We start from the raw sequence: 22365 nt of genomic DNA on the forward strand, positions 1-22365 counted from the left end.
TACCAAAAACAATAGGTATTATCACACCTATCACTTCCCGGCTATGTTATTTTAGCTTGTAAATCACGTTCTTTCATACATTCAGGATGTATTCCCAATTCTAGTGATATGTTGTTTTTTCATTTCGTTAATAGAAGTTATGTTATTCCAGTGTTAGCCCTCTATCTTTTGCTTTTCTCACTTGACAATGATTACATTTCTAAGTCCTTTTCAGCAAGAGAAACTCGAACCGACAATTTTGTATTCTCAGACTGCACACAACTCATTTGGTGGCAGGTCAGATTTGGTGCAATCCTATATTAAAATCTTTGGATTGATATCAAGTCATGACACTCCTGAATAGACATCATTATCAGGGGCTATAGAGAAACAAACTTTGGTTACAATGCTAATTATATAAAAATACTTAAAACGCACATGAAGATACACATAAATCCAGGCTATATATCTCCAACTGAATTGAAAAAAAAAAAGGGAAAGAAAATCAAAGGTCAAGAATTAGGAAGTGAAAGAGCATCCCAGATCATGTCCATGTCTAAAGAAGGCATTCTGCTTAGCTGAACAGCATCAACATCTGATATAATCATCTCTTGATGACTACTTCTCTTGCCTTCAACATTAACAATTTCAGATTCAATTCTTGCTGTACATGTACTGTTGTTATGGCTGCTCAAACATTTGACATTTGTTTTTGGCGAAGAGTCTCCATTGTTAGCCTTTTTACGGCCTGAAAGACCTTGTGAGATTGCCTGCAACTTTGATTCAAGAAGTGCAGCTGTTGTTCCATTCAATGAATTGGGAGCCTTAAGTTGATGCTTTAGATCTGGAAAATTCAAATATGCATACTCTCCTCTTAACATATATGCTGCTGTGTCATATGCGATGGCAGCCTCCTCGGCTGTGTCAAAAGTCCCTAACCAAACCCGTGTCCGATTTCTCGGTAACCTTATCTCTGCAACCCATTTCCCCAATGCCTTTGCCTCACACCCCTAAATAGCTTCCCCGGTGACGATGACGCTGTTGTTGTTGAAGAACTCTGATTCTGCATTCTTCGTTTCATCGGCTGAGTCTTCACCGGGCCGAGCCAGTACTCATTGTGAGTACTTCTTGAAGGATAGTTTGTTAAACTCTGATGAACTTGACCAAGCTGTGCAATACTGGAGAATGAAGTGTTTGGAGACGACGACAACGACGACAGGGGTTCAATCTTTTGATTCTTGATTCTTGTCGACGAACTCAACATCGTTGGTTCCTGCAAAAAGAGGGTAAGATTCGGATATTTTGATGCATTGGTGGTTAAGGAAGATGGAGAAGGTGGTTCAGAAACTTGGGTTTGTGCTAGTTTTGGAAATGATTCCAGGAAATTCACAGGAACTAAGCTCTCCTCAACATTTCCGGACACGTTGAGAGGATTAGTGACCAAATTGACACACCCAGAGACCTTCTCTAGAGAAGAAGAAGAAGAAGAAGAAGCAGACTCTGGCGATGACAATGTTGATTTCATGCCACTGCTACTACCATAATTAGTACCCCAAAAGATTGAGTCACAGAAAAATTTGGATCCAGATCCCATGCCATGGAAGTAAGACTGCAATTCCTTGTTCATGAAGGTATCTGTTTTGGGGAATTGATCCTCCATAAGTATGAAAAGACAGAGGAAGAAGAGAAATGAAGGTGGTATATGTGTTGTGTGCTTTGTATAATATTTGACCTAAAAAGCCCAACCTCATGTGTGAGAAGGCATCAGCAAAGACAATATATAAAATTAGGGAACCTACTTTTTGTACATAGAGGGATGCTTATCATCTGAGTCAGACTACTACTTGGGACTTGTTCATTCATCTTAACAATTCGTGCTTACCATTTGTGTTATTGCAACCAATCCAAACATGACAGATCAATGTCGTTTGGTTTACCTATCATTTGTTGTTAATCATCATGAGATGAATGGAATATTCCTCATGTGAGTCTCTCAAGCATGCACATGTCTCACAATATTTCTACTTTTATATATTCCTTCTTATTCAAACAAAGAAACTAATTAAGCTTAATAACATCCTAATTATGTCATACTGTAGCACTCGATTCGAGTTAAGGGAATGTACAAGGGGAGTTACAACCCCATGGGCATGCACTTTGTGTGCACTCTATCGCCAAGAACGAAAATAGACAAAATGATCTCTCCAAAAAGGCTCTCTCTCACAAGAAGGGTTACTCTTAATCTATGATTCAAAGGTATGTTCAATGAATTTCATAGTGTGTATCAATCAATATTTACTCTATTTTTATGAATGTGTAACAATTAACCATACATGTTATATAGTTATTATAAATAATATACACAGTTATATATAATGTATAAAGAAATTCTTTAAATAATTTGAAGGGCTAGTGAGGAGAAATATATGTATTTAGAAAAAATTATAATTTATATCACATTATAAATATTATATATTTTATATGTAGGAAAATACATGTATTTTAAAACATATGTATTTTTAGTTTTTTACATGACATTATAAATATTATATATGCATATACATACTAAAAAAATTCAAAAATTTAGGGGGGCCGTGGCCTCCTGCCTCATAGTGGCTCCGTCACTGGTTCATAATAGTATGCACTGGTGTTGAGTTTAGGAAGATAAAACTGTGTGGACTAGTAAGAATTGACCCAAAATGGATAAAGTGTTATTACTGTGGAGGGGCAGGCTGTTATACATACATTACACTTATTAGTTTAATTAGTATGGGAAAGTCATAGATATAATTAACAAAAAAGTTGATGGAGCCATAGCATGGTCCAGTTTCAATAGAGTACTCGACTGACCTAATTCATGATTGGTTGATGAGATTACATATAATTAATATTAATTAGTATAATTACCATAAAGAGGGTTTCCATCAAGGTTCTTAAAAGCGGACCGGTCATTAAACCGGAAAAATCTTCGGTTCACGGTTCAAAGGTTCAACCGGGGTTCAAACCGGGTTCGAACCGGTTTTAATGTAATGAATTATTTATATATATATTTATATTATATGCATATAATATGTAAGAAAACTTCATAAAAATACAATATATTCAAATAAAGTACCATTTTAAACAAAGAAAATCTCATAGCCTAGTAGTTAAAACCTTTTTTAATGAACAAAAGGTCATGAGTTCAAACCTACAAATAACAAAATTTCAAAAATATTCTATTAACATTAATAAATGACCGAACCGATCAAAACCGGTCCGGTTCTGACCGGTTCAACCGAAGAACCGGCCGGTTCAACCGGAAATATCCCGGTTCACCAATCACCGGTTCTGGCACCTCAACCGGACCGGACAAGTGGCCGGTCACCGGTTGGACCGGTCCGACCGGCCGGTCCGGTCCGGTTTTCAAAACACTGGTTTCCATAACCATGAGCGCATCAACATTGAACAGCCTAAAGTCAACTATCGGCTTAAAGAAGTACTAAAGAACCTTCATGATCAAATTGATGCATTAGAGCGCCGGGTAAAAGGTGAAGACAGCTAATTGGTCAGGCAATCACACACAGCCCCTCCAATTTTGAGCCACAAATGTTTAGAATTCCCAATTTTTTGTAGTGTTGTTAAGCTACCTCTCTCAGTTAATGCCACTTGCGGGGTAGAGATAGATTCTTCACTTTTTTTTGGTTTGTGGACAACAAGTGCATGAAGTTATTTTAGAGTGATTTGTTAATATAAGTAAGGACTAGTTAGCACATGGTCCTGACTATACTTACACCTATCCTTTTTTAGTTTATTTTTAATTTATGATTAGAGTAAAAGCATATATAGACATGAGACCATGTTGGCATAGTTGTTGCTTTTTTTTTTTGTTTCTCCTTTTCCTTTTGATGGACTTCTTTATTAAGTTCTTTTGAGACTCAAACCAATACAAACAAAAAACAAGGAAATTGTTACTTTGCACATACAATGCCATTGCTTTTTTTGTTTGCAAATAAGGATTGAACATGTGGAACAGACTCGGATTGACGTTTTGAATAGGAATAGTTGCTTGTTTTGTAAAATTCCATCGTTTAGAATCTTAAACGGACCATTTTATGTCATTTCAGGGGTATTGTAGTAATTTTATATTTTATATTTTTCATTCTTTTAGGGTTGTAGCCGACCCTAGTGGTCAATAACTTTTGATTTTGAGAAATATATTGAAAAATCCTAGAGAATTTTCTCAAATCTAGTGGATTCGAGTGTTCTATTGTTGATTAAACGTTGGTTTGATATTCTTTGTTATTTCCGCCTGTGTCAACTTATAAATCTCATATTATTTTGGTGTAAGTCAATGATAAGTTTTATAAGTAAAGATTCAATCCCTCTCAATTGTACAAGGCACTTTTAAGGATAAGATAGTGCGAGCATTAAGATCCAAAGCGGACAATACTTTTACAAGTTGCTTGAGCATAGACTTGTTCCTAGAACCTAATTCCAATCTCGTTCAGATCACTTGATGGGCTTTATCAACCCACAGGTGAGTAGTATACCTCAATCCCTTTTGGGAGAGGGCTCTAACCCATTTTGAGCCACTTGATGTGTTTCGCATAACTGAGCGTACAAGTGTGGAAGAGTATTAAGACTTATAAATCCCACATTGGTTTGGTGTTAGCCAATAATGTGATTATAAGTAAAGATTCAATCACTCTCAATTATAGACGGTGATTTTAAGGATAAAATCATTTGGACCACGAGGCCCAAAGCGAACAATACCTCTAAAGATTGTTCGGGTTGAATGTTCGTACACAATTGATGCACCGAGTTTGAGCCCCTAATCCTGTTGAAATGTAATGCATTTTGTAATGTTTTCAGCTCAACAGCTACCCTAAAAGTTTCAGAACTATTAATTAGCAACTGTCCTCACAATTTCTTAAACATATATCACTCTGAATTAGCTAGGTTGGTCTACTCTTAGAGTGTGTTTGGATTGAGGGATTTGGAGGGGAGGGGAGGGAAGAGAAGGAAAAGAGAGTTTCCTTTCAATTCCCTTGTTTGGATAGTTTATAAAAAAATTGAGGGGAGGGATTTGAGAGGATTTGGGAGGAAGATTTCTTTAAATTTTTCTCAAAATTCTTTCCTCCCAAAATGGAGTCATTTGGAGGGAAGAGATTACTAATTAAGTTACTTATAAGTTTAAAACTTATTTTACCCTTGGACATAACACTTAAACATAAAAAAATAAGGATAAACTAGTAAATTAAACTACTTTTCTTTACTTTTTTTTTTATCTATCCAAACATGAGAAAGGGAAATGTATTTGTCCTTCCATTCTCTTCCTTTCTCTTCCTTCCCTTCCCTTCCCTTCCCTTCCCTTCCCGTCCCCCCCAAATCCCTCAATCCAAACACAGTGTCTAGGTCTAATACTCTGAACTAGCAAGGCCCCGCCTGGCATGTAGTGGTTTTAGTTATTCTTTTGGGTAAAATATAGCATAGTGAGACCCTCAAGTTTGATAGACATTTCTTATTGATCCCTTGCTTTTTAGACTTAGCCCACTCCTCCATACATAAAGTCTACGATAGGAGAATTTGTCAAGGGCGTCTCAATGCATTTCAAATAGTTTAGGGGATTTAACCTTCAAATTTGAAAATAAAATAACTCAGTTTGTGAAATCGATTAATCTCATGGGTTCTTGATGAGAGACCTTTTTTTTTATCCATATAAATCCTAGATATTTAGACCACTCCACTTTTTTTTAGTACCTTAATAAATCGTAGAATATTAATACGGAAAGTCAAACTTGCGTACCTCAACTTGAATCGGAAGAATTCATCTCCGACCAATCTTATCACTGTACATTACATTATATGTAACAGTTTTAATTATTTATTACCTTCTACTGCACTCTTTCTGTCATCATCAAGCGACATTTGAAAATTTGTATGTGACATTTAATTTGCAATAAATAAGTACTTTATCTAATTTTTTGCTTAATTATTATAAAATTTCCTTCGGCTAACTGTTCATGTACTTGGCTAGGATTGCCAACTCAAAATAAGAGTTCGTTAATTATAAAATTTAAAACTACATATATGAAGACATCTAACAAAGCAATCATATACAATAACTTTAGTACTACTCATGCATATTCAACTGTTATTCATTGCGCAATCAACAGATCTATAGTGCCCTCTCTTTTTCTTTGTTTTATTATAATGTGGAGAATATTAATTCTTCTTGTATAGATGTGGCCTAGTGAATGGTGGAAAAAAAACATATATATATATATATATATATATATTTGTGTGTGTATAATTTCTTAATTTTTTTTTGAGATGATGGCCTATTTAGCTTTACACAACTACCCTCAAAACCTTTTAGTTAACAAAAACAAATTAAAAAATGAACATAAAAACAGAAATTAAAAATATAAATGTTCATGTCTGGTGCAACTACTCTTATTTAGAATAGTGACTAATTTTATGTTTTATCCTTTATATTATAATTATTCATTATATAGGGGTTTTTTTTTTTTGGCTTCTAATCATGTTAAGATAGTCCAAAAAATATTCTGTCTTGATGACCCACATAAAAGTTAGATCATAATGAAAAAAACAAACCAGAAATGATTGTGATGAAAAGATGAAAACAACATGGGTACGTGAATGTGGTTGTGGAATCCTTATACAATTGATTCTCTCTCTTTTTTTTCATTCTTTCTTACCAACTTGGCTCTTCTTCTCTTCCTTTTTATCTTCAACACAATTAAAGGTTTTCTTTGATGAAGAGAATATTATCTACCTTTAGTTTTGAATCTTTCTTTGATCCCAACCACACATCATTATCATGATGAAATTAGTAATTAAGACCTTATCTATCTTGATTATTGGCAAACTTTACTATATATATATATATAAATAATGGCATTACCATATATGTGTTTAGCATGCGCACAAATAAGTCACCTAGGGGTTCTATATAATCAACAGATAATTAATTGACATATATATATATAATTAATAATGTATAGACAGGCAGCCACCCTTTTGGGGAAGACTGATTAGAAAATATTATCATGTATGTTATGCGAAAACTAAGTTGTACTTACCTATCTTGTAATGAGTAGTATCATGACTTCCACCACCACCAATATATATATATATATATATATATATATATATATATATATATATATATATATAATACTAAACCCTAAGTAAGTTAATAATTAAAATTGATATGAAAATGCACTTTTGTGGCTATTTTAACAAAGCATGATGATCAATGTCATTGCCGTTATCATCATGATCATGGGATTAAATTAGTCCTAGCTTGCTACTTAAAAGAGTCAAATTAAATGGTGTATTTGATTAAACCAAATGTGTGGGCCAAATCACTGGAATCTATGTAAGCAAAGACACTAATTAGGTGGAAGGTAAATGACACATGTGTAAATAATAAGCGGCACACCAATAAGGTCGCTCCACATGTCAGTGATTTGTGGTCCTTGCTAGATAGCTACTAATCAATATTTTGTTAATGATGAACACTAAGTGAGATTGAAAAGTAATTAATTTTCATTTTTTTTGTTATTTATTTATTTATGGAGATCCAATAATTACCGGTTCTTCTCAAATCCTATGGATTGCTGATTTAGAGAGTTAAGTGAAGAGGGTTAAAAAGAGGGAGTAACTCCACCTTGGTTGGATTATAGGAGAGAAGGTTAAGTGGGGTGAAGAATGAGGAAATTCCCCATCACTTAACTCTCAAACTCTACAATTTGTAACCCCTCAATTTGGGAGATTTGTGACTGAGAGAAATTTTTTTTTATAATTTCCTAAATCATCCATAAATTTTTTTACTCATTTCAATTTTAATAAGGGTATTTTTATAATTTACATTTCTTAACTCCCATTAACTCTACTTTCAATCAAAGTAAGAGTGAGCAGAGGTAGTCTCCCTCACTTAACTCTCATTTCCTTAACTGTACTTAACTCTTCATTTTTCAATCCAAACAAACCCTAAAGTTCCAATAAAATAATATTAGTGCAAATGAAATTTTGTGCACTTGACCCTCGCTTGTGGCGGTGATTAAAAGGTACTTAACTAAAAGTGATTATTTTAAGCATTATGTGCTCGTAATAATTAGCTGTTTTGTTTATGTGTGTGTATATATAGATGTGTGGTCATCTTTATTCCCTTTCGAGCTCTTTATATATAGGCCAAGGATAAGCTTATTAATTAGCTCAACCATGTTCTCTCTAAATGACAAAAAGTCATAGTTTTTAATCAAAAATATAATACACTAGTAAAACTTCAACTACTCCATCATATGTAGGTGTTAGTTTAATCACTTTATAGTTAATTTATGTCATTGACTTGTTTATTGTCTCTTTTTATGTCTTATTTATGTTCGAGCCAATTATTATTATTATTATTATTATTTATAAACACAACGAATTTGCAATTTGCGTTGGAGAGTATACTTATTTAATTTTTAGGGTATATGACTTCCTCATAAAGGGAAGTGTTTAGGGCATATGATTTGGGTTGTTTATTAAGGATAACTTGCTTTGTAAGCAACGTCGACAAAATCAACATCTCATCACTGGCCTACCAATGAATGCTTGCCTTACAACTTTATTATAACTTTATAATATATGAGAAATTCTTCTATAGATACTAAAATGAAGTACTAATTTTTATGATTTAAAATATTTTTTTAATTTGAAAAAAAATATATTTATATTTTGATCGGTCTTACGAATCCAAAGATATTTTTTTCTTAGAGATAAAAATCAAATTCAACTTGAAAAATGCATGATAATTACGGATCATTGGATATATAACAAAAGATATGTCATACACTTTTCAGGTTGTATTTGATTTTTGTTTTAAGAAAATATCGTTTGTTTCATAAGACCGAGCAAAGTAAGATTACCTATCATATGATATGAGGCACTAGTATCAGTGGTCCATTCTGTTTCAAAAATTATATTGTTCAATGTTAGTGCGGCAAGAGCATGTGGAAGTTCCTCCGGCTTACGTTGTTTGGCTAGTTTTAGCCACCTGTTGATTTTGGCTATATGTGATGTTCCTTTAGCCTACATCCTGGAGGTGGAGGTTTGCATGATCCACCAGTAGTCTGTTGATCACGAGTCCTTTGTGGTCTATGCACAAGATTTTGATCACGATTTCAGGAACCATAATATGGACGAGTGGACTGACCTCCCTAGGCTAGAAACCCACGATCATCACTTGAAGATTGGGTAGAATTATTTCTTTCTCCATAAGTGTAATACTCCATTTTTGTCTGGCACCATACAAGCAACTTCCTACCCTTGGGCATAAAATCGACTCATGACATGCAAGGTTCTATATGTAGCCCAGCGGGAACAAACCCATGTTTCGGAGGTCTCTCGTGAGTCTCTGAAGCCCATTCCCTCAGGAGTGGGCTAAGCCATTAGACAATCCAATCCCTCATACAAAAAGTTAAAAATTTTCTCCTTTCCTTCTCAAGAAAATAAAAATTTCCCGCCAAGTCACAATGTGACCGCTAGGTTGGAAAGACACGTTATCCTAGGGCGATACAAAAGGAGAGAGGCTTCAAGGGAAGGGGAAGCTCTAAAGAAAAAAAGGACGCACAACAAAGAGGATGCTTCGAATCTTAGATAAAGGAGGAGGAAGGCAAAATAAGGCCCCAATCATCAAGAGAAAGAAAGAACAAAAGAAGTAAGAAAGTGTAGAGGGACAAGAGGTAAGACACAGGATGCTCGCCTAGTCATCCTGTAGTGTGGTAGGAGTCAAAGGCACCTCAAGCCATCTCATTTTAGAAATCATATGTTCCTGCATCCCCGCGTGCATAAAAGATAAGGACTCAAAGTCGCATCCAGTCATCTCCGAGACATGTATATTCTAAACCTGCCAATATCATGTAGATCTAGTCACATAAAAAGGGAGAAATACTCCGATGACCACTGGATTCATCATGAAATTATAAATTGGATTGTATCTGAAATCATTCACCTCATATATCCATCATTCACCCATACTTCACCCTCATCTACATCATGATAGACAATGTCCTACATGAACTGTATATGCAAGTGTCCCCTGTTTACCATTCGAAAACATGTCATGTCTCACATCTGGCATTCTTTCATGTCATCTCTATCATTCATGCATCACCTATCATCATGTCATCTGCTACCCGTATCTCACACATCAGGTCATGACCGACGAAACCTAAAAAGCATTGCATATGTTTGTGTCCCATACTCACCCACTCGGGTATAGGAAGTGTAACGTGATTATACCATTCTTTCACTACTCTTCTATTATGCATACATCACTTTCACCTCTCGCATCTCATGCATCTATACAATTTTCATCTCATCAGATATCGAAACACATTCCCAAACAGTAAGGCTTCGCACATTCACTTGGAAGCCATATGCACTTTGTCTATAAAGTCGTACAAGCTGCGAGTGGAACATCGGTCCGACAGATCCCAATTCCCTTTCCCTCATGCATTTTATTTTGTATTTTTGTATATATGTTGTTTCATATAGCAGGCAGTGCCACTCGAATCTCATAAGGTATCCCACCTAGACGGATGTTATGGGGTGGTTAACACTTTTCCCATATATAATCAGACCCCCGAACTTTAGTGAATCTTTGGTGTACATATGGACTATGCTTTGATTGTAAGACATCCAGCTGCGTTTATAAATATCAACTGGTGATGACTTCTTATGTGTCCGTGTGTGTCATTATAATATATAAGTGCACTCTCCCGTCGTGAATACGGATAAGACAATAAGGATTAGCTTGTTTTCTCAGTCCTACAAAAGCAAAGCACATAGTGGAACCATTTAAAGAGTCAAGAAAACCTACATTGTTACTGTAGATTCTAAAATCTACAATCAATTTGTTATCGTCGATCAAGACCTATGACAACCCTGCAAGATCAAAGGAAGGTTGACTGTCAAACTTGGACTCCAGTGTGATGTCGGCCGAACAAGCTCCGAAGGTCAAGTCAGTCAACGGTGGGAGATATTTAAATGAGAGAAGTGAATGGCTTTTAGAGAAAGAGAGAGAGATACCAAGTAGTTTAGAGAGTCAATGAGGAGAGATCCTCCTCTATTTATAGTGTTCCAGGTCACGTGGTCAGCACGTGTTGACCGTATGGACGGACTTCTTCGTTGGGCCGTAATTGGGCCTGCGGCCTAATCTGGGACTCATTTGGCATCTAAAGCCTTGAGCCTTAGATGTCTGGTCTTACACCCATTCTAACTGTGGGCCTTGGGCTTTCGCTTGGACTTGGGCCAATCATACCTTCGGACAGACATTTGGGCCGATCTAACCATGGGCTTATTAGGCCTTTCGACTTATGCTCAAGTATTTCGGGTCAACGGTTTTTGGCCTATACAGTTACAAAAAACCTAAGAGTTCCATTGATCATGACATTATAGTTATGAGATAAGTTATGAATAGGTTGGTCGTGTTGGCCTCATCATAGTGGTGAAGAACTACTTGTAGTTCGATCCCAGACTTGCATTGGCATTGGCTTTCCAATCATTGTAAGGTTGTCACATACTTATTTAAATATTCGTACATGTCATGTAGCTAGTGTGTTACCATCCTTTTGAAAATATGACAACTGTCGTAGTGAAAATTTTCACTCCTGAGAATCTTGAGCATATGTATTTTTCATATAAGTGTATACATAACGGGTAGTTTCTTGTCCAATTACTAATCCGAGAGCTTATGTGGTGAGAGTTGCAATGAGCCAGCCACGAAGTGTGCGATTAACCCTCTTCCATCTAGTGTAGGTCAGATTTGGTTTTCAAGTAGTCATTGGTTTAGTGTCTTTTCCATCTTCATTGACTGATTTCTTCATGACAATAATAGTCGGTGGTGGTCTATTAGTTGTGAAGTGATAAATGAGGTCTTGACTTTCTATTGAGGCCAAGGCTTGCTCCTTCTATGTGGGGTAAATGGAAGAGTCTAGATATTCGGTGATGAAGGTACTTATGTTGAGAGTGTTTAGGGACATGTGGTTGTTTGTGTGTAATTTGGTTGTGACTTGAGGTTTGAATAAGAAATTGGTTTCAAGAAATAAGATGATTGAAGGGAAGAAAGGGTAATTGATTTTGATGTAACAACAGGGAGGCTTTATGGCTAACAGTTTGTTCATTTTGCAAAAAGTTTGATTTTATTTGAGTTGAAATCCAATAATGTGTTGCTGAAAACCATGATTGTCTGAAAGAAGCATGTCTAAAATAGTTGAAATCTAGGGATTTCATTTACAGTCATTTCTCCTGTTGTTAAGTAGTTCGTTAGTAAGAGAGATATTTTAGCTAGATAAGCTCAACGGAGTTCATGAAAATACAAAATTTGTAGCCTACATGTTCCTAATTTGTCTCAAACACATATCCAGCAATTGCACGACAATCAGAGACCAACCCTAATTTCGTCCTACACTTTCAAGATCAAGTCACCTTCCCATATTCAGTTCACCAGAAGTATTAAGGAATGCCAACCATCAGCCCATTTCCCACAAAAGCAAGCATAAGGTCTACGTTCCATGCAAATGGAGCAGTCCATGTGTGCTTAGTGCTACAGCAGCCTCCATGAAGAAGAACCACGACCTAAGACATACACTATGATTCCCATCACTTTGACGATGTTGCGGTTACATAGGGATTTGACCTAGCAATGCAAGCAGTAATAAAGCAAGCGGTTTATTTTGACATTTATTGTTTTCTTAGCATGACTCCAATCAATTATTTTTAACCTACTAATTTACTTTTAAGCCTTCGTGGCTATGTTTATTTTATCTTATAAACCACGTTCTTCAACACATTCCTGGATGTATTCTCAATGAAAGTCTTAATGCATTTTAGCGATGTGTTGTTTTCATTCTGTTCTATAGAACCTCTCATTCAGGAGTTAGTCTTCTATTTCCTATTTTTCTCACTTGACACTAGATCAATTTTAAGTCCATTTTAGGAAGGTAACTCTTGAACCATCAATTTTGTGTTCAACTGCACAAAGCTCGTTGGTGACCGGTCAGGGTAGTGCGTAAATTTCCATATCAAATAAATCTTTAGACTAACAACAAGTCTTGACACGCTCACAACACACATCATCACATCTTAGGGTTCAACACTCCTGCTCCCGCGAATCGAAATCTGAGCATCTCCTATCCAACGCAGAAATGCACCAACAACATGAAAATGCACTGGGTGATTGTGATAAATACTTATTTGTGTAAGTGATTTTGTGCATTGTACGAGTTGAGGACTCATTCTATTACTGTTAATTTATTGGTGCTGTAAATAAGTTCCTTCGCATATTCCCTTGTTGCTAGGTTTGTAACAAAACCAAAATTTGCAAAATATAAAGGTACATTATAGCTTTTGCCTAACATTCAACAGTGCATTTGGGGAAGCAAGCTCTTGCCTAGCACCTGGTTGGTCTTCCAGCTAATCCAAGTTCGATTCGCACCAGGGCGGGTTGGGTGTCTGGGTTTTCTTTGGGGTGGGTAACAACATATCATGCAACCAAAAATGCTTCATTACCATATATACCAACAAGGATCTGAGTGAAGAAAATCAAATATTAATTCACCAAACATTCTAAAAGACTGGCCAAGTTCAATAACAGCAACAAAAACCACCTCCACTACAAAATTGCCAGAAGCCATCCATAACTTCTGCAACTGTGCTGCCTCGAAAAACCTAGAGAAAAAATACAAAAGAAAACAAATTAAAAGGTAACATACCATAAATTAAACTACCTTTTACTACTTCTCCATCCCTAATGGTGTTTCTTCCTTCTTATGCAAGTAAAAGTTGCTTCCCCAGCATGTCCATTTCAAATTTCTTCTTCTTTGCTAGGCAGCAATGATTCTTTCTCTGTCTCAGTCATATTGTCAGCTAAGTTTCCATCAACTCGCTCATCTTCTACAGCCTCTTCTTCCCTGTTGTGCAGATCAAAAGTAGCCTGCTCAGCTAAAGCCTCAATACCTACATTGCTAGATGCAGCACCTACTCCGATTCCCAAAGACGTTTCTTCAATGATTTCATCATCTTCAGAATCATTTCCGCCAGAAATACTCTCATCGTCCAGGGTCTGAGAATCACCTCCATTGGTTACCTCAGCCTTCACATATGTTTCCATCATATCTACTACTCCTCCGGGAAGCCGCCGTTGTAGAGGCACAGCATTGCTGATGACTTGACCAGTCCTCAATCTCTCCCTGTAATCCTCCATTTCTGCTCTGTATCTTTCCTTATCTTTGATGGCTTTCTCCTGATACACCTGGATAAGGCACACACGAAAGCATACTGTAAAAAGCTAAGAGTATTAGAGAAGAACCAGGTTCAAATAGAGGTACATTAATTGGTTTATAATATCGTCCTCACCGATTTTTCAGGTTCTTGTAGCTTATTCCATAATTCACCGATCATTCTGCTGATCTCTCTGTCCTTGTTAGGGTGAAGTGGTTTAAGCCTTGCATGCTGTTCAGCAAAGAAGAAGTTATAACCACTTCTGTTAGGCTTTGGATGAGCAGGATCTCTCTTTCTTATCTCGCTTTTCTTCCTTCGGCGGCGACGATGCGTGCGAGGTGCAGTACGAGAATCATCACCATTGTTGGCCAAAACGGAAGAATGTTGTGGCAGTTGCCATCCTGAGTTCTGTTGAGTGTGATATATTACACCTTTAAGCTTCTTTGTGCCTACTGTAACTGTAACAAGGTAACCGGATTCAAATTTCCCGTCAATGACCCCTACCACTGTCGTTGCGGAATTTGCTGATGATGCTTGCCCTGGTGCAACTAAGACAAAATGAACAATGAGTAATCAATCAGTCCCAACCCATAAGAATTGGATGAAACAAGACATGGCGACAACAAATAGGCCATTAAAAGATATTTCGAGTAGCTTCCATACATTTAGTACGACAGATAAGAAGAGAGAAGAAGATAGAGAGGCGAAGATGAAATCTTTAAAGACTTCAGGGATGATACCACGACTTTTCCGCAGTCGAATAGAACAATCAAACCAAACTAGTTTTCAAATTTTCTGCAACATTAAAGTGGTCCCAAGAAAATGTCCGAAGAGATTTACATATCCATAAAATGGCCTCTTGTAGTAGAGCATCTGTTACATTTCACTTAATTGCTTCGCAGCAAAGATTTTTTGAAGCCCGGTTGCTATGCTCAAAACTATTTTCACTACTGTAAAGAGGACAAATAGCATACCACAGAAACTTGTTTTTCCCACAGAATCCTAACCCAGTGTCTCCATAAACTCTCTCAGTAAATTTCATGTGATTCCTCGTGTACATAATAATAATAATAATAATTCTGAGCTCTGACACAAATGAGTACTGAGAAGGAAGACCCATACTAATGTTGAGCTTGGCGTTGCCAGTATTTCCTGCAACTACTTATTTTCATTAAATATCGTGCAGTTTTTCTAGAAGAGGGTAAAATGAGAAACGCCAAACTCGAACCTAAGACTATATTTCTCAATTTAATTCTCGTCTATGCAAAAGAAAATTGTAGAGGTCGATAAATCTTGAAGAGAAAAAGGAATGGGGTATCTGAAAGTACAAGTAAAAAAAAGAATAAAAGATACCTCCAGGCAACTCTGCTGCATTTGTACGTGGTTGATAGGTAGCTGATGCTTGAACTTCGCGTGATGGCTGTATGGTCATTTGTACTGGATGCGGTGCAGTAGATGCGCTCTGCGAGGAATCTACGACAGATTTTGTGGTAATTATTATGCAAAAACCCACAACATCAATTCACAGAGAGTATATAGAGTTCATTGCACATACCAGTAGGCATTGGGGGTGTCCAACTGCGGGCTTTGAAAAAGTAAATTTGTTCATAGTGGTAAAGCAATGAAAAATAATATTTGCGCAGCACAAAAGATGCATTTGTGGCAGTAGAGGGGAAGTTGAAGGTAGCAGTCACTTCTTTCCATCTTTTCTCCTTGATGATCTGCAACAGCATTAGTAACTTTCTAATCAGATAGCTCAACATTATTAAGACTCGTACAAAAAATAGTGGTACATATAGATAAATATTTCTCATCAATAATATGATATGAATGCAAATTTTTCATAAATGGTAGTCCAATGCTACATTACATGGAAATCTAATCATCCAGAATCAGTAAACTAAACCAATCTGCAATCACTTTGTTAGGTCATACACACAAATATCCCATTTTAAAATGGTGGTGGAGCGGAGGGGAGGATCTTCTTAAAGAGGAAAGTTCCTATATTACAATGATTCAAACAAGATGGTGGTTTCCTTAACTATTGATCTCAAATAGGGAATATCTTTGCTGATTTGACTACGTTATGGAGTCATGGGATTGCAGATCACTAGTATCAAGATATTATTTTAAACTTCCCTCAGCAAACAGGGGAGAACCACTAATGAAATAACTTATAGAACAGAACGAAATCTCTTTTTGATAACAGAACCTAGAAATGTAAGAGCTCAGTGAAGTTTCTAATGAGTGGAGAACATGGAAATATTAGGGAGAAGTTTTCCTCATTAAATGCCATGCAGTCAGAGACAGAGAGGGAAACGGTGATGCGACTCATGGGATGGCCCCTCTAATTGTAGGCTTTTCTTTCAAACACTGACAGAAAGATAAATAAAAAACAATGATAAATATAAAAGACCATCACATACAAAAGCAATTAAAATATATTTTAAAAGTAGAAAGATCATGCTTACAACATCAGCTCCAGTTGAAAAAAATATAATACTGAAGGAAACATCTAAATATTTAGCATTTATCAGTGTCCCCGTATCATTGTCACAAAGGCAGTGCAAGCCAGAGAACTATTGACTATGACAGCATAAGAAATTTCGTGCTATTCATATCACAAAAATTTAAAGCATCAAATTGCGAATAGTGTGCTTGTACAGATGATTGTATAGGTTACTAGTTTTCATTTTTTTTAGCATGCTTTATGGACTAAGGAAGACAGAAAATCCATGACACAATTTTGTAATCTACTGTGAGGACTTTGTAGGCAATTTATTTTTCCTTCTGACTCTGATCAGCATTTTAGTAGAGAAATAATTTCCCTAAAGGGACTGTTGTGTATCATCTCAAAGGACAGTATCAAGTCTTCATGTGTTAAGTAAACAATATGTACCATAAAATAAAACAATCCACGGAAGAAAAATAGGAAAGATAAAGCCAATGCATTATTTGTACTTAAAACTGGACATGGAAAAAAACGAAGAGGATAGAGAACATTGCAATAGCTATACCTACTTTCAGATTACCTTGTCTATGCCACCACGAGAAGTAACCACCACAAAAAGTTGATGCAAATCCAACTCTTTTCCCCCTATGATAGGAATCCTATAACACAAAGAAAACAGACAGTATAACAAATTGTTGATAGTGAATCAAAGAGGGAACAAGTAAAACAAAAAGACAGTGGGTTGAATGTTGTTGCCATTCTGTATAGAACCATCCTGTCTATCCCTTGAAGAGATCCACACAAAGATACCACAAATAAACGAAAGTGCTTCCCCACTTGCAATTCTACTCGGTTGGCACGCCATTCAGCTCACTATTAGAGCCCTATATTTATTTCTACAAGCATAACCAATCCTGTGCTATGGCTATCTTTAATCCAGAACCACTATCGTAAACAAAGTTTTGATCTCAATGATGCTCATGCAATTCCTTATAACTAGTAGAATTTAAAATAGCATTCCCGAAATTATCTTGTTTGTGCTGCTAAAATACCACGTGATGGACATGATCCACTGGCCTTCTCTAGAATATATTCTGCAAGACGATCATCATCTCTGGAAAAGTGCTAAGTAACCATTAACTATAGAGTATTTGTTCTTTGCCACCACTCCTGGTTGTCTCAAGTAACTATTGATGCATGCGTTATTGCGAAGTAAAAAATATTAATGAATCAATGATGCCAAGAAAACCTAAAGGTAATTCTTACACAATTCAGGACCAGATACTGATTTCTTGGATCAGTCCGAGGAGGTCGACTTCTTCCACACCCACAATTCATAACCTTACCCTCTACAACTTTTTTAAGGTAAGTACACTCCACAACTTATCCTATCATATATTAATCTGAATCCAACTTCATAGGCTGCAGCGCACCATGTATTCACATATGAAGCCCAAATCGTCCACTATCATAAGACCAGGCAAATGAAGCAGTAAGCTAAGTGGATGTGAGGGCTTCCTTTGAGGGACAATCCCCTAGAGAGGAAAACAGGGAGCTAAAACAATAACAGAACCAACAAGCCTTACTCCAAGGAATTGAGTCCACCTTTATGTGTCATTGACAAAATATATTACACTTGTTTTCAGTCTTCCACCCATTATCTGCATACCTGACAACCTAAACACAATTCATAATGCATCCATGTAGTCTAAAAGAAATAGAAAAAATACTCAGATTCTTTCGGAAACTGAAATTCCATTAAATCAAGTATAAGCTGATTAGCGTTAAAATCTTAGTCATTTGACCCTTCAAATCCATAATGAGGTCCAATCTTAACAGAAAAATGAAATGTTCAAAAAATAAATCTAGACCAGCTATATTTGAATACCAGATGGTATAATACAAAAATCTCTATATCCAGTCACATGTGCCTCTAGAATGAAGAACAGTTGCGAATAGATATAACCACTCCCCGATATTACCACAAGGGAATCAGTGCACAAAGTTTTGGGACCATAACAACTGGTGTCCTAGGACTAGGAATCGGCTAAATGTGTACTTTCATTGCAAGCCTAATGGAGTTTGAGGTATACTTCATCAAAAACCAGGGCAATGGCCTTCGAGGCATATAGTGTTTGAAAAACCAGGCCATCTATTGATTTCGGCCGAATTTTTGCTCCAACATGAATCAGTCCGATCAATTGTCATAGGATGTTTCACTGTGGAAATTCATTATGACATCAAGAGACTTGTTAGACACGTCTATTAAATTGACTGAAATAATTTAAGAGGTAAGAGATGACAATCTATTACTGAGAAATGCAGTCAGATCCAGTTACTCCAAACCTTTATTGCATTGTTCAATAACAAGACTTGGAACCACCAGTTTTTCTTAAGCTTTAGATATTTTACATGCCTGCTTATGCAGTAAATAAATTAAACCTTATGATAAGCAGAATTTAGTGGCATTCTCTACAAAATCCCAACATGTTAAAATTTCGCATTTCATGCTAACCCAGAGAGAGCTTACCATGAGAACCCAATTTAAGGCCAATAATTAATTAAGAATTGTACCCCTTGTTAAAAATACTAAAATAGATACAATTCATGGAATTCTTTTCAGACAAGATCTTAATAAACAATAATTTTTCTACTATTGGAAAGTATCACAAAATGCATGATTTGAAAAATTCTGTTCTACATGTAGTTTAAATTATTATCAAGCAATGGTAGCTCATGCCATTTTACAAATGGATGAGACCAAAAGAAACACTCAATTTCTACTTTTAAAATTAGAAAATATCTTAATGCATGATTTGCACAGTTGGTCCTAAAGCCTAAACAGAGTTTAAAAAAAACTTGGTTTAAATTGCTATCAAGCAATGGTCATTCATCCTCTTTCAGCCCGGAGAGATAATGACCCAAAAAAATTAAGAAAAAATTATCTAACTTTATGAATCCCAAACTTAATTAAACTTGTTCCATTCAGTTCATTTCAAAGCTTAAAGTCAGCTTGATACTAGGTGAAACCAAATAAGCCTTCATGCCTTTTCTGTATCCATCTCTAAAGTACCATGTAAAGGAAAACAAACGCTACACAACGTATTTCTGTTGCACCGCTATAAATATTTACAACAACTGAACACACCACAGTCTTATGTTTTTCGTCATCTTACGGCAGGTGAGACTAAAAACTTGAATGATTAATCAATAACAGTAAGAGGGATGACAAGTGGAGCATAAGATAATCAAAAAGAAATTCTCACATGAATTTGGTACCCATCGCAGCATGGAGCTTCTCCAAAGTATCCATGAAAAGGTTATCCAAGGCCACAACATCCTCATAACTTGCAGTAGGTTGTGGGTAAGGGATGTAGTTTAAGGCTGCTACTTTCATAGGAAGTGGACTCTGCTTGCTCAAAGATGTTGATGCCATTGCTAGAGTTTCACCACCCAAATGTCTTCTTTTTTCTCTGTTCAACCATGAACTACAAAATTGACCATCTCCATTATAACCATAAATGCAAGCCAGATTTACCAAAAATTAGAGAAACATAATTAAGAGAATCAACAAACAAACAGCTCTTGCACGTTCAAGAAATCCAACATGGAAAGGAAGAAAAAAAAAACACCACCTACCAACAGAACCAAGTTTATCAACAAACAGGAAAGTAATTAAACATCATGCAGATTACAGATGGCAGTTGAGAAGCAAGAAATTTGACAATTGACATTAATTGAATAGTTAACATAACAATGACAACCTCACTTGATGTAATAACTCTCACAAATAAGAGTGATTCGGAGTCCAAGAAAAGCAGCATAGCTGTCATAGCTATGAATTCCTCCGTAGTACCAAGGAACAGAAACTACCCATCAAAGCTCAGACCTTTCAAACAAGCAGGCAAAAAAGGCAATATCCTTTTAGCTCCTGTGCTCCTTTTAATAAAGAATCAATCAGATAGACAAATCTCTCTCTCCCCCTCTATATATACATATCTGTCTCAGGAAGGCTGTCCACAGGCCTATCCCTATATATCATCAATATCTTCCTGACATTCTTGAGATACGCAGATATCTCTGATGGGTACTGAACAAACGTATTAAATAATCTTCTTGTCACTCTCTATCCATCGACGAATCAAGATTTAGAAAAGAAAGCTTTTTAACAAAATATATGAAGCAAAACCCATAGTAGGCAAAATACCCACAAAATACAAAAAACGACTGTTCATTATTTTATTCGTTCCCACTGATTAGGTTTAAGGAAAAGAGTAATAGACTGTTGCTATAGTTATGGTTATTAATCTATTGGGGGTTGCTGTTATTATTTCTCACATAAAGCATTGTAAAAGAAACTCAGATGAAGAAAAGCGGACAACAGAGTCTATATAAGAAAACGTAAAGGTAGCCCTGAATAAAAATAAACAAAGCAAAAACTTACCTACCAAGAGTTAAAAGAGATTTGAGCATGGAAAATGAAATGACATTCAGGAAGAAACCTTATTATAAAACCAGTTTGTGTTGGTTATGTGTCTCTCCCTCTCCCTCTCCCTCTCCCTCTCTTCCTCAATCTCTCTCTCTATTTTTGATATATTTAACAAGTTCCTTAAACGTTGCTGAGAATAGTGAAGAAGAAAAATCTTAACCATAAATGAAAAAACTTTAACCACAGAAGAAAAACGATCCCTATTCCCTACAAGCCAACCAAAAAGACAGCAAAGTCCTCATAAGTTGTTCTACTTGTTCTCAATGGAAAAGGGTAGCCCAGGAAATATACAAAATTAAATATGTAGATTTGTTATTATACATATATATATATATATAGATATAGATATATAAATATGAGGGAAATGGGTTTTTTAAGAAATTATCAATACGTGAGCTTTTGACTTCCCATTTGAAACGGCAAATCTGAAAATAAGAGATAAGAAGGAGAAGGAAGGGTCGAGAGATTTGAGATATATGTGGCGTAACAGCAGTTTGTTTTGGCATTTAATTCATTAGAATTAGTCATATCTTTCGCTTTTTCTCTCTCAAAAACTCCTTATTTAGCATATTTATTGCCTTCCTCAATTGTCTCTAACAACCAACCTTTTCTCCATGGGTAATGCTCTGCTGCATAACGTTAAGAGTGAATATAATTATTAATATTTGAATGGTTACTTGGTGGATTGGTATTTGAGTTTGACTCGTAACTTACTCGTAACCAGATTTTTTTTCCATTGCAATCACCAAAGGCGGATGCGTAGGCATTCATTGGGGAGTGAAATCTAAAAAAAAAAAAAAATTCTATTGGACTTTAGGTGCTAGGCGGGTCTAGACAAAAATTAAGCAGGTTCTCAATGAAAATTAATCATGCCTATTCTCTGCAATTAGGGCTTGTTGTGGGCCTGCGGCATATCTCTGGCTCTCTCCTCCTCTTTCGATTTCCCTCCTCCTCTCTATAATCATTAATCAGGGCTTGTTGTCACATTTCATTCAAGTTCACTTTCTTTTTGTCCATAAAGCCGTTCCCGGGCGTAACCACAAAGTCAAACTCGAATTGGGGGTTAAGCCTCTGGTTGGGAATTGAGGCTTTCGCTCATCTCACTTAGAGAGCATAACCGAGAGCTTGAAACTAATGACTATATTAGTGCCATATAAATAATCCCATT

General features: G+C 36.1%; 1 protein-coding gene and 1 pseudogene across 1 annotated transcript; both read right to left on the reverse strand.

Annotated features, from left to right (window-relative positions):
* Window positions 1-317: 317 nt before the first annotated feature.
* Window positions 318-1711, reverse strand: LOC120015290 (annotated as a pseudogene).
* Window positions 1712-13537: 11826 nt separating this feature from the next.
* LOC120015287 (high mobility group B protein 15-like) lies at window positions 13538-20170 on the reverse strand. The gene is made up of 6 exons (XM_038867643.1): window positions 19975-20170; window positions 17289-17367; window positions 15812-15977; window positions 15610-15729; window positions 14392-14804; window positions 13538-14287 (listed from the first exon to the last, which is right to left on the reverse strand). The coding sequence occupies exons 1-6, from the start codon at window positions 20142-20144 to the stop codon at window positions 13841-13843; spliced, it is 1395 nt and encodes a 464-aa protein (XP_038723571.1). The 5' UTR covers window positions 20145-20170; the 3' UTR covers window positions 13538-13840.
* Between the last annotated feature and the right edge of the window lie 2195 nt (window positions 20171-22365).

Source organism: Tripterygium wilfordii, chromosome 14, assembly GCF_013401445.1.
Source record: "Tripterygium wilfordii isolate XIE 37 chromosome 14, ASM1340144v1, whole genome shotgun sequence".
Taxonomy (NCBI): domain Eukaryota; kingdom Viridiplantae; phylum Streptophyta; class Magnoliopsida; order Celastrales; family Celastraceae; genus Tripterygium; species Tripterygium wilfordii.

Excerpts from the sequence above, each read along its gene's own strand:
- LOC120015287 (XM_038867643.1), bottom strand. The coding sequence starts at position 20,144 with ATGGCATCAACATCTTTGAGCAAGCAGAGTCCACTTCCTATGAAAGTA. Across the intron at positions 17,368-19,974 it reads GCGATGGGTACCAAATTCAT|GATTCCTATCATAGGGGGAA; the intron begins GTGAGAATTTCT and ends TTTGTGTTATAG. Across the intron at positions 14,805-15,609 it reads TGCAGCAGAGTTGCCTGGAG|TTGCACCAGGGCAAGCATCA; the intron begins GTATCTTTTATT and ends ATTTTGTCTTAG.